The sequence below is a fragment of the Planococcus citri genome, chromosome 2, assembly GCF_950023065.1.
Source record: "Planococcus citri chromosome 2, ihPlaCitr1.1, whole genome shotgun sequence".
Lineage (NCBI taxonomy): Eukaryota > Metazoa > Arthropoda > Insecta > Hemiptera > Pseudococcidae > Planococcus > Planococcus citri.
The window spans coordinates 50,538,789-50,556,211 of record NC_088678.1 but is presented as its reverse complement, the minus strand read 5'-3'; the positions used below and the strand labels follow the sequence as shown (position 1 = coordinate 50,556,211).

General features: G+C 31.7%; 1 protein-coding gene across 7 annotated transcripts in view; it reads right to left on the bottom strand.

Moving 5' to 3' along the window:
* Positions 1-1,975: 1,975 nt before the first annotated feature.
* Eaat1 (Excitatory amino acid transporter 1) overlaps positions 1,976-17,423 on the bottom strand; it is a 59,496-nt gene continuing 44,048 nt past the window's right edge. For all 7 annotated transcript variants that reach the window (XM_065351060.1, XM_065351063.1, XM_065351062.1 and 4 more), the window contains 8 exons: positions 15,140-15,460; positions 14,233-14,275; positions 10,751-10,790; positions 10,462-10,654; positions 6,639-6,872; positions 6,354-6,548; positions 3,456-3,590; positions 1,976-3,360 (listed from right to left, as the gene is read on the bottom strand). In XM_065351060.1, coding sequence (XP_065207132.1) covers positions 3,183-3,360; positions 3,456-3,590; positions 6,354-6,548; positions 6,639-6,872; positions 10,462-10,654; positions 10,751-10,790; positions 14,233-14,275; positions 15,140-15,460 — 1,339 coding nt within the window. In that variant the 3' untranslated portion in view covers positions 1,976-3,182. The remainder of the gene's footprint in view (positions 3,361-3,455; positions 3,591-6,353; positions 6,549-6,638; positions 6,873-10,461; positions 10,655-10,750; positions 10,791-14,232; positions 14,276-15,139; positions 15,461-17,423) is intronic.

The following is a 17,423-nucleotide window of genomic DNA, read 5'->3' as shown; positions in this document are numbered from 1 at the left end:
CCAAATTCTTCAAAAAATAAATAAATAAAATGAGTTAGCAGCAATTTTAGGAATTTAATACGTATTTTCCACCATGAGTTTTGAGATTAAACTTTTGAAAGAATTGAAGCTGCAAAGTCAACATTTTCGAGATTTATGGATTTCGAAATGGGATGATAGTTGAAATGAAACAAGAATATTATTCAAAAAAGTTCACTTTAAGACAGGTTTTTTGAATTTTATTTTATTGTTTAAATACCTACTGTTTGAATGTACTAAAATGTACAACTATTTTTGACTTAGATACCTACCTTAAGTTCAAAAAGCTACGAATTTGAACAAAAATAGATACCTATAGCATGTTTTGTTTTGGTATATGTACTAAGGGAATGCGTATCTGTACCTACTTTAGATTTCATAACAATTAAACAATCCCCTCGAAAAACCCAACTGAAAAGCGAATGAGAAATATTATAATTTAGGAAAATGTTATTTCGACAATTGCTGTGTGATGAAGTTATTTCACGAAATATGTACGAATAATAACCTGAATGCCACATATCTACTTAATACATTTTTTCGTAGAAAAATGTCTGGTAAAAATGACCGTTTTTGGAAGCGAATGTTGAAAATATTTACCGATGAACGTGAAGGAATTTTTGACGAATTTTTGCATTTTTCAGTTCTCAAAAAAAAAAAATTAAAACATGGATTTAAGCCTACTTAGGTACAGGAATCGATTTTAAAAATTTGAGCATAAATTGATCGAAAGTATCGCAATAATGTCATCTTCGAGCTTAAAATGTAAGTGGTGAATTTCACTTTCACCCTTTTTACAACAATTTATAGGGTGGAACTGGAAACCAAACGTTTGCTATCTGTGTTAATGCGTTTGTGAGCAACGAGTTTTTCATTTTTTTCCCCCCTAAAAAATGATCATCATAGAAAATTTTAGATCTGAATAGATAAAAGCCCATCTTGAAAATTTTCACCTGAATCTATCGAAATACCTAATCACAAAGGTGGTATACTTATTCAAGCTTACAAGTACCTAAAATATATTTGTAAAATTTCACTGAATCTTATTTAGATTCTTTTCCCAATTTTTATGACAATTTTTTTCAAAACTGGACAGTTCAAAAAATTTTCAGAGACTCCAGAAAAGTTTGACAATACCACTGATCGGTTGAGAATATAAAAAGTAGGGTATAAACTAAATTTCAGGCTCCGTTACTTCAATTGATTAAATTTCAAGTTTTTCATGGAAAATATGGAAAATCAAACAATTTTGAATTTTCAAAAAATCTCCAAAAATCGAATACCTGAAACTGCAGCACCAGAAAATTTGCACAAACGCGCATTTTTGGACGTACCTATGGTACCTACTAATGAAATAAATAAGTAACAACTTCTATTGAAATCAATAATATTTCTATTTATTGAAATTATACTAAAAACACATGCGAACTTGTTGTTCTGAATTTTTGTTGGTCTGATGATGTACATATTTAAGTTTTCTAAATCTATCAGTTGATAAAATTGTTTTCTTTTTTTCATGCAATAACCATTTCTCCTTCGGCCACATGGATAGGCAACATATTCGACACTTCAATAAATATCATGGTTGCCCATTGTATCTCCTCTCATCAATGCAAAACGTTTTGGAAATGTGAAAATTGAAATTAAAAATTAAAATCTATTAATTTTATAACCAACTACTGGTATAAAAAATACTTTTTCGAAAATTCTCAAATATTTTTGAAAAAAGAAATGAATTTCTCTTACGTCAATCCTCAAACATAATTGTGACCGGGTGAAGGGTTTCTAACTCAAATTTGCCAAATACTTAAATCTTTTCATCCTAATATTTCAAAATTCGAATAAATTTTTTATAAAAAAATGATTATGACGCTGGAATTTCATTACAGATCCAATTACTTACTTACCTATCCCATTCATAATAATAAATGGTGTTTGAAAAATAAAACGTTAAGACAAAAATTCACGAACATTTATTAAAATTAGATACTTAATTTATGATACAAGTAAGAAATTACTATTACGAGTAGGCAAATATTTTTCAATCACTCTACCACTACTTCACAGCTATTAAAATTTTTATTTAATCACTTAAAGTTCATCTAATTGCATATGTTCATCATTTTTTTAAAGTCGAAATCGACTGGTAATAAATAGTAAAATTTATACAAAAACTTCGTATACTTATTCAGAGAAAGGCTCAGCTATAAAATATGTATTATCCTAGATAAACACACATTTATGTATATCAAGAGACTACCTAGGTACACAAAAAATAGCTACAGATATATGTATTAGATACTACTAAAACACGAAGAAAAATTCAACAGAAAAATAGATATAATAAAAAAAATAAATGCCTAGATAATAAACAAAACTCAAAAGCATTGAGAAATTATATTTGTACAATTTCTTTCGACTGGGAAATACGTTAACATACGAACACAAATTTTCTCATTTTAATGAGATAGCCGGTTCAACGAAATTCCACAAACTCGATTTTCATTTTCAAAAATCGAGACTGTCAGCTTAAATGCTATAACTTATTAATTTATAAAAAAATTACTCAATAACGATATAATAAATCTTAAAATCACTTACGAATTTTTAGATAAAGACCGCACGTTTGAATGCGCAATAGTTATCCTAAAGAAAAGGGGACTAGTTCGATTTTAAGAACTTTTTAATCATAGAATTTGAAAACACGGATAATTTACTCGTATAGAAATTATTTTAATTTAGGTAAATAGGTACTGATCTCTGAATGTGGTTTATTTTCTATTTCGGTGTCAAATTTGAAAAGTTGTCATCAATCTAAAATACAAACGTTTAAGTATATTTAAAAATAAAAATACAAAATTTGATTTTAATTTCTTAAATGGTATGAGATTAAAATTTTCTTTTAAATACAATTAAAGCATTACAACAAAATCACACAACTAATAAAAAGAAAAAAAGTCGTACTAAATAATATAAATGCAAATTTTCAGTATTCTCGTATAGGTATATATGTTAAGATGTTTACATGTCGATCGTTAATATGTATAGTTTAATAATTGAAACTTGAAGTTCTAGATATGCGACGGCACAACGGCGAAAAAAAGAAAGAAAGATACACGATAAAAATTGTAAATAAAAAAAAATACTCGATTAACAATCTTAATTTACATAGGTGTCATGTTCCAATTTTCATTCGGGGCAGATGGAGCAGTGTCTGGGTAATTGTAAGATTGGTTTTTGGCCAATTCGTCCAGTCTTCGAAGTTCGTCTTTTGAGTACACAGCGATAACTCCAGCGCCGATGGCGTCGCCTAGTACGTTGACAACGGTACGGAAACGATCCCTGGATACGAATTTTATTTTAGTAAAGATATTTTCGTGGTATGTGAAAAACATGAAATAATTTAAATAGTACATTGGAAAGTAAGTAATACTTACAATAGCCAATCAACAGCTAAAATCAACACAATATCGTTTGCTGGTAAGCCGACCGTATCTAAGACCATGACCATGGTAACTAAACCTGCTTGAGGAATTCCAGCAGCTCCAATACTCGCCATTGTGGCTGTAACACTATTGGTAAGATTTTCGAATTAGAATATTAGTCTGCTATGGGTTCTGCGACGTTAAAATAGGGTGTTTCGTAAATTTTTTCGAATAATTTGTGAGATAAGAAATAAGATGGCAACCAGGGTTACATGAGAATAAGTAATTGAATGAGCAAAGTTATGAAGCATTGAACGAATTTTTAACCAACCACTACTACGATTGCTTTATAAGTGTCACACACGTAAGAGAAATTCAATTATTATGTTTCATAGAACATTAGGAATATTATAAAAGAGGCGCACGACTTTGCACAAAGTACAGTACAGTGCAGAATTTTGTATATTGAAGAAGCTGCAGCATTTGAAAAATTCAAGAAATAGGTACCTACCCAAGAAAAAACTCTAGAAAAAAATAAGGAAAATTTATCTACCATGAACTTTGGTTAGTATTTTATATTTGACATCTCATATGGATTAGTAGAGATTATACAGGGTGATCCAGTTAATAATTATGAGTGACCTCATTTTTTTTGAGATCAATCTAGAGGCGAAACGAAATGTTCTACGTGAAAAATGCATACTCGTAGAGCCAAAGTTGTAAAAAATAAAATTTCCAACAACCTACCAAAAAATATTTTTTTCTCCAGAGTGCAACGTTTTTTGGTTTTTCTCAAAAAAATGAAATTTTGCGATATATAATCATAAAGTTTTTGCTTTTTGAGAGAATCGGAAAAAATATGCACATTAGAAGTTGTTGAAAATTTTATTCTCTACAACTTTGATTCTATGAATTTTTTACATAGAACACTTCGTTTCGCCTCCAGATTAATCTCAAAATTGAAATAATAAAAAAAAAAAAAAAAAAATGAGCACACTTGTGACTGAGTTTTAGCTGTAGAGTGGTTTTGTTGTGAGATGTTTTAGTTAGATATTTCTTCAGCAAAATTCTGAGATTCTTACTAAATTTCAATTTCATAAAAAATAAAGGTTTGAACAGGCATAGCAATGGATTTTGAAAATTAAAATCATTATCAATCGGTTTGAAAGGTCAAATATGGAATGTATATTTTGTAAACCAAATTCCAGCGTTATCTCTTATCTACGTTGACTGAATCAAATCTTGATGTTTATCAAGTTAATTTGTAATTTTTTTGTCGTTTATACAAATTTTTTAAGATGATATTTTAATGACTTTTTTCGGTAATTTTCAGAATAAATTCATTCTGTTTATTCGGTTTTGAATTATTTCTTCGCAATTTCCAATTCATTTTTTTTTTTTTAGCAAATTATTCCAAATTCATTTTTTTTTAGGTACCTAATTTCGAATCGGCAATTTCAAATCATGAAATTAATTTTTTATAGGTAGTGATTTATGAATTTATGATGAATTTTTTTAGGGCAAACCTAACCTAACCTGATTCATACCACAGCAACTCAACAATTTTTCAAAATTAGAAAAATGAAATAGGTACAATGCTTGAAAATTTACCTGAGGACGTACTCTTATTTTAAAAAGTTCCTTCAGTTTTCACGAACTTAAAAACCTCAAATCTGCTTTTTTGACTCAGATACAAAATTTTTAAATGAACAAGTTTTAGAAAGGGTAAAACGGCTTCAAATTTCTGTAACTACTTCGATTTCTGGATAGGGGCAAGAGTGCAAATTAACCACAATTCAGCACTTTTTGACGCTCGGCAAAGTAAAAGTACATCACGTAGGGGTTTCAGGATGGATGTCAATTATTTTGCCTGGTGAAACAGCAACGCAAAGTACGTAAATTCATGTCGAGTTGCCGACCCCTAAAAACTGAAGGGACAATGTAATGGGTTCTTTGAGGTTGATTTCTCGACGTTAAGTTATAATTCCATTGCAGATAAACTGGAGCTGATTACAGTATAATTATGTTGTAGAATTTTGAAAGGGGCATAAAAGAGGTTCTTTTTATTTTTTTTTCTGCCTTTAAAATTAAAGGAGCTATATAAATCATTGAAATGTTTAAAATATAGGTACTAAAACACTTCCAATTTTAAAGGGTTCAACGTTGATGTTTTCTCCACTATTTTAAACGTGGAGAAAAAAATGCGTCTTAAAGTAAAAATTTTTGTTTTTTTTTTGGTTGCAAACATGTTTTTTTTTCAATTTTGATTTTCTAAAAAAAAGGTCATGATAATTGTACCTCATTTTTGAGAGAAATAACATGAATTCTCCAAAATTCAATTAATTGTGTTTTTTTATGTCTTTGTTGTTGTTATTTTTTTTATAAGTTAAAAAATCTGAAGAAATGCAATTAAATTCAACTTCAAATTTTCGATACAAATTTTTTGAGCCTTGAAATCGAAATTTCATCAAGTATTTCAAAAAATAAAATAATTGTTGAAAAATTTTTCATTTTTTTTATATTTTAAAATTTTTTATAATTCCTCCAATTTGAAGACTGTCAAACATTAAAAAGAATCTTTTTAATGGTTCTATCAACATTTTATAACATGAAACAATCAGATTAAATTTATCTGTAGTAAATAAGTGTACCTATGGTAGGTATCTAAGGAACTATACAACTTCTAAGGATCAGTTCGAGCCTTCAGTTTTCAGAGTCGGCAACTCTACTTACACTGACGTATTTTGGGTTGCTAGAAGTATTACCAAGCGAAATATTTGGAACACTCGATGTTGTGCACTTGTGCATCGTGCACGATTTGGATTTATACTACATACTTTCTTTGGAAAATTATTCGAAACCACGAACAAAACACCAAGAAAAATGCTACGTTTTAAAATGTATGGCTACCTGACGGCTAAAATTTGACCGATACTCAATGAATAGCGTTTAACTTGTGAGATAAATATAGCAGCTACTGCTTCATATAAAGCTGTACCATCCATATTGATAGTAGCACCAATCGGCATCACGAAACGGCTTACTCTTACGTCCACCTTGTTCGCCCCTTCTAAACAATGCATAGATACTGGTAAAGATGCCGAACTGAAATATAAAATATAAAAATTTCAGTTAATACTTAAATTTAAACATGAAACTTATACTCGTGCGATCGTTTACTTTGAAATCATTTACCTTGATCCGGTTCCAAAGGCTGTAACTATAGCAGGACTCATGTTCTTGATAAATTTGAACGGGAATTTCCGTAAGAATAATAAATATATGCTCGGTACGGTTACAAAGCCGTGAACAAACAATCCTAGCAGAACTGTTAAGAAGTACAGGCCCATTTGACCGAGCAATACAGCGAAACTTTCCATTTCCAAAATACTCTTGATTACCAAGAAAAACACACCGAAAGGTGAGAACCTGCGAAAACAAAATACCAATAAGTATAAGTAACTCTACTTACTCATATTGAAATACATATTACCTATCTATGTACAGTTGAACAGATAATTTTTGAAATTGCGTAAACTTTTTTTTTTGATTATCTAGTACATCTACCTATATAAGGATCGGTGACCGAAATTCGAAAATCTCATTCAAACAAGGACATTCACATTCAAGACGTGTTGAAAACATAAAAGAAACCTGCAGAAATATCGAGAACAGGTCCAAGGACTCAGAATAACATACGAACAATAAATGTGAATAGGTAATTGTAATTTTAAAAAAAATAACAAGAAAATCCCATTAGGTAATTGTACGTAATTTTTTAAATCAAAGAATTTATTCGCCATGTAAAAGTATACCTACATGAAAATTATTTGCCCTGTCTTTATCTGAGTTTTGATAGCGATATAAAATCCTGCGCCTGCAAATCGTAAAATCCTGCTAACGCGTGCCTCATAGCCTCGAAAAAATAAATTTCATTGTCTCGTGCGGCTATACAGACAAGTTGATTTTAAAAAATCGATTCTAAAAACGTGATTTACTGAAAAACAAAATTCCCACGCACATGGAGGATTACAAAAAAAAGAACATTAATTTTGAACGTATCAGTATGTCAAGTACAGAAGCTGTCCGCGTAATCCGGAGATGAATTTTTTGATAATACTTCAATAATGAAGTTCGCATCCCATATTTATGCGTTCGGCGTTTGCTAAACACACGTGAAGCCCAATGAGTCGCAATAAGTGTACAACGACGATGGTCTGTACTGCTTCAATATCAACTTAACTCCTACATGATTTTTCATCAATAAATATCTGCCTCACCTACGTACCAGCATTAGCCATTGATTCAGTTACTTACGCGTAAGATCACGCTATCTGAATGGAATTATTTCAGACAGCCTTGAAATTAATGTAAGTATGTACATGTCGAATACGAAAAGCGTCAAAACATTATTTCGACAAAGGGAGAGATTTATTAGCAGATTTTTATTTCGTCGTACGATTATTAGCACTTCCGGGCTTATTTTTAATCAATTTTGTCAGCTACATATAATTGTTTCATTTGAAGCGTTTATTTTTCATATGCGTCACGATTTTGGAATATTCGCGTATATTTTTCCATATCTAGTTACTTGAATCGGAATTGTTTCAGATAAATAATTTAACGAGGGAGCCATTTTAATTCTCTTAATCTGATTCATCGAAAATTTTTGCCTAGGTACCTATTTGAGAAAGTTGTTTTGAAAAAGTACAATTTCCAATTTCTTTGCTACTGAAAAGGTAACAAGTAAACCTCTCGGTTACTTGCACGATGCTCATTTTTTTGCTAGAATGTAAAAAATCAACTACCCAAACAGAAAGTTGAGGTTCTTAACGAGTTTTGAATTTTTCAAAAAAGTCAAAAAAATTGTATTAATTTTATGGCCAAATTGAATGATTATAGGCACTACCCTGTACAACCTCTTTCTCGTCATGTTTAAATAATAGGTACCTATACTAATTTTTGAGGGCCCAACTTTTTCAAAAAACATGGCCAAATGTACATTTCAAATCTCAAGTTCATTTTTAGATTTTTGGCGATTTTTTGAAAATTTAAAGAATTAAAAAGAAAACTTTTTAAAGGGCAATTTTAAAACTTTTTTATGAAATATAAATTTTTTGGGGCAAAGTGTACCAACGTGAATAATTCCCCTTCAATTCAACTTCCACACTCCAACAACTAGGTAAATACTAGTTTTGGGCCATTCTAGAGCCTCCAAAAATTTTTCAATCTTCTCCAGGAACTTCAAATCTCTCTGGAAAGGCCAAAAATAAACTTTGAGACCTATAGCTTTGGTCGGCACTGAGTGGATACCCTCTCGACCGTTTTAGTAGTTCAACGCGAAATTCCAGGAATGTCAGTTCAAAAGTGAATTTCTGACCAATTTGCAAATTCCAGAAAAAAAGGGAAAAATCTAATTTTCAAAGGAAGTAATATATTGAGTCGTCTTTTGATCACCAAGTCTGCACGACCACTCTACTCAAAAACAATCGCAAATTTGACCTTTTTGGAGCCTCCAGCGATTTTTCAATTTCCTCCATGAAACTTCAAATTGCTCTGCGAAGGCCAAAAATGAACTTTAGGACATATAACTTTGGTCGATGCTAATTGGGAACTCTCTTGACCGTTTTAGGTAGTTATCGTAAAATTTTACTAGTGCCGGTTCGAAAGTGAATTTTTTGACCAATTTTCGAAATATAATTCCAGAAAAATGGAAAAAACACATTTTCAAAAAATGGCAAAATATCGTCTGATGTGTCTACACGATCACTCGACTCAAAAACAATCGGAATTCGGTCTTTTTAGAGCCTCTAGAGGGGTTTGAAATTTCTGGAGAAATTAAAAAATTTATGTTTCATAAAAATAATTTTTTTTTTTTAATGTTCAAAAATTCACCAAAAATTTAAAAATGAATTTCAGGATTTGAAATTTTTATTATTTGGGCTTTAAAGCATGCTTTTTTGATCTATCTAATTGTAAGTAAGTTTAGTTCAAATCGGAGAGTACCAGTTCAAAGCGTCCTCTCGTGGGATATGCTACACAGGATTGGAATTTTTTTTAAAAATTTGACTTTTTCCCTTCCCTCATTTGGGAATTTTTTCCGCATTCAGGACATTACCTGATAAGGCCACTAGAAAGAAAATAGGAGTAGTGTCGATTTTACCTACCTACTTATACAGCTAGACTCTTTAACGCAATTTTTGAACTACATAAGTTATTTTAGAAACTTTCAAACTCCGCAAGACCTTCAATTTTCCATTTGGGCACTTAAAAGCCAATTTGTGACAAATTTTTGAGACTTTCACAAAATGGGAAAAAATGGAAATATAAAAATGGCATATCCAGTAGTCGAGTTTGCTGAAATTTTGGATAGTTTTGAACGGTTCTAAAAGTTTCTAGGATTAAATCGATTTCTTCTATGAATTTGAAATTTTCCCAATTGGAGTGTGAGATATGAAGCAGCGATGCATTTTTTTGGGTCAATATAGTGCCAATTTTGAAAAAAATATCCAAAAACTTATAGATTTTTTCGGTTTATTTGAAATTGGCAACAATGGCCACAAAAATTGGCACTACTGTGTTTCAAAATATTTCATCAGTTTCAGAAATGATGTCTCTCGATTTTTTGATTGCCCAGAGCGATGCAGTATCTCAGATATACTATCTTCTGAGAGAGGGCATTTTTTTTCCAAAACAGGCTGTTAGGGGCTGAAGCGAAAAAAATCACGTTTTTTAAAAGAAATAGTCTTTATTTCTGGACTTCACTACAGATGCACCTCTGAAGCTAAAACCTTCTCTGAGTGACTTTTAGCTCAAAATGAAGGGATTCACTGAATTTGGTCGGATTTCTCAGGCATTTTTTTTCACGACCTTTTCTAATGTCTACAGTCTATACCTACACTTACATTAAGGAGATTGCAATTTCAATGTAAGTAATGATGTTTTGAAACAAACCCGGTAAATTGGTGGGACTTAGTTCTAAGTAGGTAAATATACGTAGGTACCTATCATAGCTTACCATATTACGCCTTTTGTCATCATCATAACAGCTTCACCCAAAGCTTCGACAGCTTCAATGAAGGGTCTGGCACGTTGCCCCATTCGTGCGCAAGCTATTCCTAAAGCGATAGAAAACGCCACCAAACCCAAAACATTGGTTCCTCTGGTAACATCCATTGTCATTTTCCACGTTAACGTATCGTTTATATCCACTGGAAATGAAATTTTTTGGAATTAATTCTCCTGTACGTAATAATCGAAATGTATTTTATGCATCATATAAGACTATCCACGCAATGAGCACTTACTTTTTTCATCCATCGGGTCATAAGTCAACACAGTTCTATCCTGAAAAAAAGAACGGAATTAATGAAGCCATCGAGTACAGAACAAGAGAAAATTTATATCTACTCGCTCTTTAACCGCGTGTTACTAAATATCTCTTCCACGTGTTTTTGTAACTGTCACAAAAACAACGCCGAGTATAGCAATAAAATATGGAGTAGGATAACTGAAAAAAATCCCATTTTTTCCTCTCATTTTCCATTTGTGCGTTTTTTTTTTCGAGGTACATACTTATCCGCGTACATGAATTATCACGTTTTCGCGTTTTAACTCTTTCGAGCTAAATGTTATCATTTTTAATAATTCTAAAACTCGGCTCGAAATTTAATAAGTTTATCATTCAAGGCGGTCGTTTATACGTATAGTAGGTCTAGGTAGGTCTATTCGTCTGCGTTTTAGTTACCTCAATATTTCAACTTTCAGACCTTTAATTCAGTTTTATCTAAAAGTTTATTCCGCAAGATTGACTTTGTTACTTTTCACAATGAACAGAAATATGCTAATCTCGTTTATAGGTAAAGTACATAAACGATGTACTGTACGTAGGTATTCAATTCGCGAGTTTATTCTTCTCGCAAAACAACTCTGTTAATTTTACGAGCAAATGATGAACGCTAAAAAGAGGGAATTTTAATTACACGCGCATCATCTACTATTATAAAAATCTCACCACTGATGTTATTACCTCATAAGGATATCGCAACTTGTAAAAATATCAATTTATTTTACTCTTTATACATATCGAAGTCTGTCCTGTCATCGTCGTAAAAAAACGTTATATAACTAAAATTAATTTCACAAAAATCAACCCATCCCAACACTACAGATAGCACTTAAATGTTTTTTTTTTTTTTTTTTTAACTTTACGGGTGTAATAATCTTGTAATTACCTATAAACACCCCCCCCCCCCCAAAAAAACAAAAAAAACAAAAAAACCCATAAAATCCACAATTACGAGTACTCAGGTATACTTTTGTTTTTATTCAAAAGCTCGGCATTTTCAAAGACTGACACTCTGCGGTTACTATTCCTATGGTTTTTATTTAATAATTCCAACTCGGAGATAAAGTAAAATAAAACCTATTCAATTTCTCAAACAAATAAAATATATAATTAAAGTTGAGAAAAGCAAATTATCGGTTCAACCACTCGAATCTGCCATTTCCATTCTGCTTGTTTTTTTTTCTTTCAATGAAAAAGAGGAAACCGCGTCTTCGAGATTAATTTCCTTAACCTTATCAATGTTTTGCTAGAGCTGAACTGACCTATTTAATCGTTATTTTCTTTCTGTTTCAAAGTTGATTTTGAATCAAGTTTTGATTCTTTCAAAACCAGCAGCCCTTTAATCTTTTAAATCCAGCAATTTTGAAATGAGCATACGCACTATTTTAAAGAATGATTCATCACTTAAACAATGACCTCAAAACTATCAACACTTGACTTTATAAGTTTTCATTAAATTACGCTGACTGAATGCTTAAAATCCAAGATTCCTATAATGAAGATTACGTGGGGGGAGGGGGGTCACGTAGACCATTTTATAGTTTGATCAAATGAGTTGAAAGGCACTTGGAAAAAATTTTAGCTCCGGAGGACCCCCATAGGACTGGAAAGAAGACATGGGTACTCAAATGATGGCACATTTTCGAAAAATGATGGACTTTTCGCTCAATAATCTCATAACCAACCTGTTTTGAGTATGTTCTAAGGAAAAATGGCTCAAAGACTCAGTCCCAAAAAATAGCATTTTTGTGATTCTGCGTCAACCTATAGGCAATTGACATCAAAATTCAAGACCCTTTTAGGGTTCTACTGGTTGATTGAAGCAAATCGCTTATTGGGTGGGTGGGGGGGGGGGGAATTCGTGTTTTGAAAATATCCCCCCCCCACCCATATTTCACTTTAATTATATCAAGACATCGAATGACATTATTTCTGAAACTGGGCAAATATTTTGGAATGCAGCTGTATCAACTTTCTGGGCATTATTGCCAATCTGAAAAAATAAAAAAAAAATAGGCAAAAACTTATCAAAGTTTTCGGTTTATTCTCGAAATTGGGTCAAAAAATGGCACCATTCGTATTCCAAAATATTTTCTCAGTTGCAAATTTTTAATTCCTCAGTAAAACTCTAAAAGTGGTCTTGGATTTTGATTGCATGGTTCAGGTCGACGCAAAATTTTAAATGTCTATAACTATTATACTGCCAGCCTTTAAAACTGGGCCATCGAAAAACCCACGAATTTTCCAAAAATGCTTCCAATTGCAAGACCCATATTTCTCCTCTCTAAAGGACCCTTCGGACCTGACATTTTTTCTAAGAGTCTTTCAACTCGAAATAAAAATCTTCACCGTTAGACCAAAAACTTGCAATATTTTTTCTCCCGTTCAATCCTTTCACTCTGTTTTTTTCTCGCCCCTTTTACAATGAAAATTTTTTAATTTTTTTCTTAAAATTTTCAATATTTTAAAAATTTTTAAATTCAAATTTTTTTTGAAATTGCGGGGTTTGAAATACCACGGATTTATTTCTGATAAACGCAATCATGCAGCTTATTTAGATGATTTTAAAAAAAATGATTGATTTTTATCAGCCTTAATTAGAAATTGAACGAAATATTTCGCCACGAATCTGCACTAAACCAAGCTCAGAAAGTAAATTACTGTCCGCTTGGGGAATCTAAAATCAAAATTTTCCAATTCCAGTCTGAAATGAAATGTTGAGCTTTATTTACAACCTAATTTTTTCGCAATTTCAATTCTCAATGAAAAGAAACTCATGGCAAATGTCTAAAAAATAATCATTCACTTCGTATGAAAACTTCTCTCATTTTTTATTCCGAAAAATTAATTAAACTTCAATAAACTCAAACTGTCGCTACATTGCACTTTATCAATAGTTGGTTTATTTTCGTCCGCTGATAATTTCAACCCGATGCAACACGTCTCGATAATAAACACGTGTACGTCCAGGGACTAGTTATGCAAAATTTTCGACGTTAGATCGACACGTTCTTTGGTGATTAAAACCAGACGTAGGACACAACTGACTGATTATAAGGTCAAACAATATTAAGAATTTGAAATCGGATCACCGTTAAGTATTTTAAGTATATGTAGCCACGACACAGCATCTTGATTCTAATATAACATAGTTTCAATCTGCTACAATGTCACGAATTTAAAGGAAATGAACAATCAAAAATTAACATTTCCAATCGTCATTCAACAGTTTTCTCGGTACAATTAATTTTTGAAAAATCTGAATCCTAAAGTATGTACGTACCTACTCAATTAATTACCTACCTATTCGCAATGTATCGAGTAGAAGATTACGTAGTTAGGTATTCAATATTCATATTTAAACTTTGATATATTAATGTGATGTAAATAGATTTATCAACAAATACGTAAATTCTTATCATAATATTAATTGTAAGTTACCTGAGATACGCAAGCTTCAATAATATTCGGTGGGAACAAATTCCTGAAAATTTCAAATTAAAAAATTAGACCTTACATAGATTAGCGAGTGATACGATTTTAAATCTTTATTATTATAAATGAAGGAATTCGATCTCACGAACCGTCGATAAAAATTCATATTTCATCGTCTAATGGACCGAATATTATTCTACCTTGAATATTGAATAGAACGAGCGAGGGGAAAATGCTCATTCGAGAATCATTACCACCCATTCATCTGCCTTTCTATTTTCCATTCGGTATGATAAATTTTTCCCATCGAGTTTCTCGTTGAAGAGTTTTAGGAAGGCAGAATTTAAAAAAATGATTTAATGAAATCTCTTTTTACGAAATGTACAAGCGTATTTCCATTTTTTACCATTCTTTTCACATATGATATCCTGAAAACGTTTCAGGCAGGCGAATTTTTGATTATTTTTCCAAACCATGTGCGTTGTGTTGTGAAAAAAAAGTATATTATAGATATCTATTATGTTGGCTCCTGTCCTAACTTTTTTTTTGACCATGAACTGAACGTTTATCAGATTCATTCGAGGGTGTATAGACTATGAATGGTAGCACGTCACAAAAAAAAGTTATCAACGAAAGGAAATTGTAAAGTCACCATAAATTTTTTTTCCCAGTGGAAATCCTCGCTCGTTCCGGAATTCAACAAATTCAACTACCTATATGAGCGTTGTATGCAGTTACTATAAACTATAACTTTTTAATTGCAAATTTTATCGAGAAATTGGGTAACGTACGTAATATGTACGTTTACTTGGTACGAATTTTAATAAATATTTATAGGTTTTCTTGGAAATAAAAATATTACGAATAGGTAAAAATATGCATGATATAGATATAGGTATTAGGTAATAGGTACCTTGCTAAATCGAGTAACGTGTCGACCGTAGTGACGTTTCTTTTTGGTTCATCTTTCATTGTTCCGTTGACTCTTGGATCTTGAGCATATTTACCAGGTGCAATGGTTAATACCCAGAATATACCTTGGAATACCGCCAATGAGGTGGTTGCTACGTAGTAAGCGACCGATTGGAGACCGATCTTTTTGGACAGACTGAGATCTAGCGTTCCTATAGCCGCTATGATTGAACACATTAGAAGCGGTATGATCAACATTTTCAGCATCCGCAGGAATAAATCTCCCAGGAACTGAATGTACATTATTTCTCTTTCGGACCATCTGCAAAAAAAAAATAATTGTAAATTTACGCAAATAGCTAAAAAAAAAAAAAGATTCGAGTATTTAAATATAAGAAAATTTTGGCAAAAATAATTGACCAATTTGCGTAAATAAGCGTTTAGGTAGATTTAGGTTTTCGATCTCCACAGTAGTAAGGTTCAAACTTATCCCCCTCCACCCAGCTTAAGGAAATTCTTAGGTACATATGTACTAACAAGGAAATCTTTTGAACTGACACTCTCAGATTTGAACGAAACCAAGATAGGTACCTAGGCAGGTTCAAAGTTCTTCAGATTCTACAGTCAATTTTTGGCTTTTTGGTGAATTTTTGAAAATAAAAAAATCAAAAAAACCATTCAAAAGGCTATTCTTTAAAAATTTGATTTTTTCGCGTTTCCTGGAATTTACAAATGGTCAAAAACTCACTTTTGAACTGACACTCCAAGAATTTCTCGGTAACCACCCAATAAAATGGTTTTATTGGGGGTTGCTATAAGAACCAACCAAAATTATAGATCGTAAAGTTCATTTTCGGCTTTTTCAGAGTGACGTAAAGTTTTTGGAGAGGGTTGAAAAATTGCTCGAGGCTTCAGAATGGCCCCAAAACTGGCAGTTGTTGATGTGTGGGAGTTGAAGGAATTATTTACATTGATTCAAGTTGTTCAAAAAAATATATTTTTTATGAAAAAGCACATTAAAAAGGTAGGTACCTAGATAATTTAAACTCTATTACGGAATTACCACCTATGGCGATTTTCACCCAACATTTTTTCACTGGGCTTGAAAAATATTATTCCTATAAGGTATAAAAAAATTCACGTTTGACAATGGCGAATTTTTACATTTATTTTACTTTATTCTGCCACGAACTAATAATTTAAGACAAAAAATAATCCGCTAATCTTTTGTAAATTCAACCTACAAGCCAACCAAAACCTGAACATCCTCTTCCCGGTAAAATCCTCTCTTTATCCAAAAACAACAGGTATGTACATAGTATGTACCTATAAGTACCTGCTATATCTCTGTAACAGAGAGTTCATGGTGTACATAGACCTACGTATGTACCTGTTTGTAATTTGAAAAAGCAAAAAGCATTTAGATACGCTTCGTTATCCGTAAATTTTTCCAAATCAACACACTTCTGCTTTTAATTGGCAAGCGACTTAAAAAAAAACAAACATTTTAAACCTTGAAATCACATCGCGTGAAAAATGAATCATTACTCATACAAAAAAATTTTCAGTTACAATAATAAATGAAAATGTCAAACATCAAAACGTCTTTAAAAATGCAAATATATTTTGCTTCCTACAGACTAAATTTTGTGAAAAATAAGAAAAAAATCTCGATATGAAAAATACCTTAATTTTTTTCACCTTTAGGTATTCATTTCTATTTTCCTTATTGTTACCGTCCTTATACCTACCTACGTACATATTTACAGGCAGGTATATCGAAATTGGAAACACGAACATACATAGGTAGGTATTATTACGTATAGGTATAATAATTCGATGGCAAAATACTTATACCTACATCGCGTACGAATGAGAAAACCCACTCGAAGAGAATCATACTGAGAAAGCAATTTCTATATGGTAATTTATCCATACAAAATACCAAAGCGACTTTATGTAGGTAGGTAGCTAGCTGGGTACAATACACCAATACGAGGTTTTGACGATGTCAACGATACGGTACGACGACGATGCTGACATAGAAAACTGTAGGTATAGTAGGTATAATCAAAATTGAATGTTTGAAAATTTTAAATACCTACGTCTGTACAAAGCTTTATATAGTTTCAATTTTGTGTGACAAGATTTCGTTTGCCTATCTACAGGGTGTCCAATAAAATATTTACTCATCGTATGCCATGGATTTGGTTATGACAAGTTGAACTAGAAAACCGTCAAAACCGATGATCGGAATGAAACTTTCCATTATGGGCTTTAAGAGA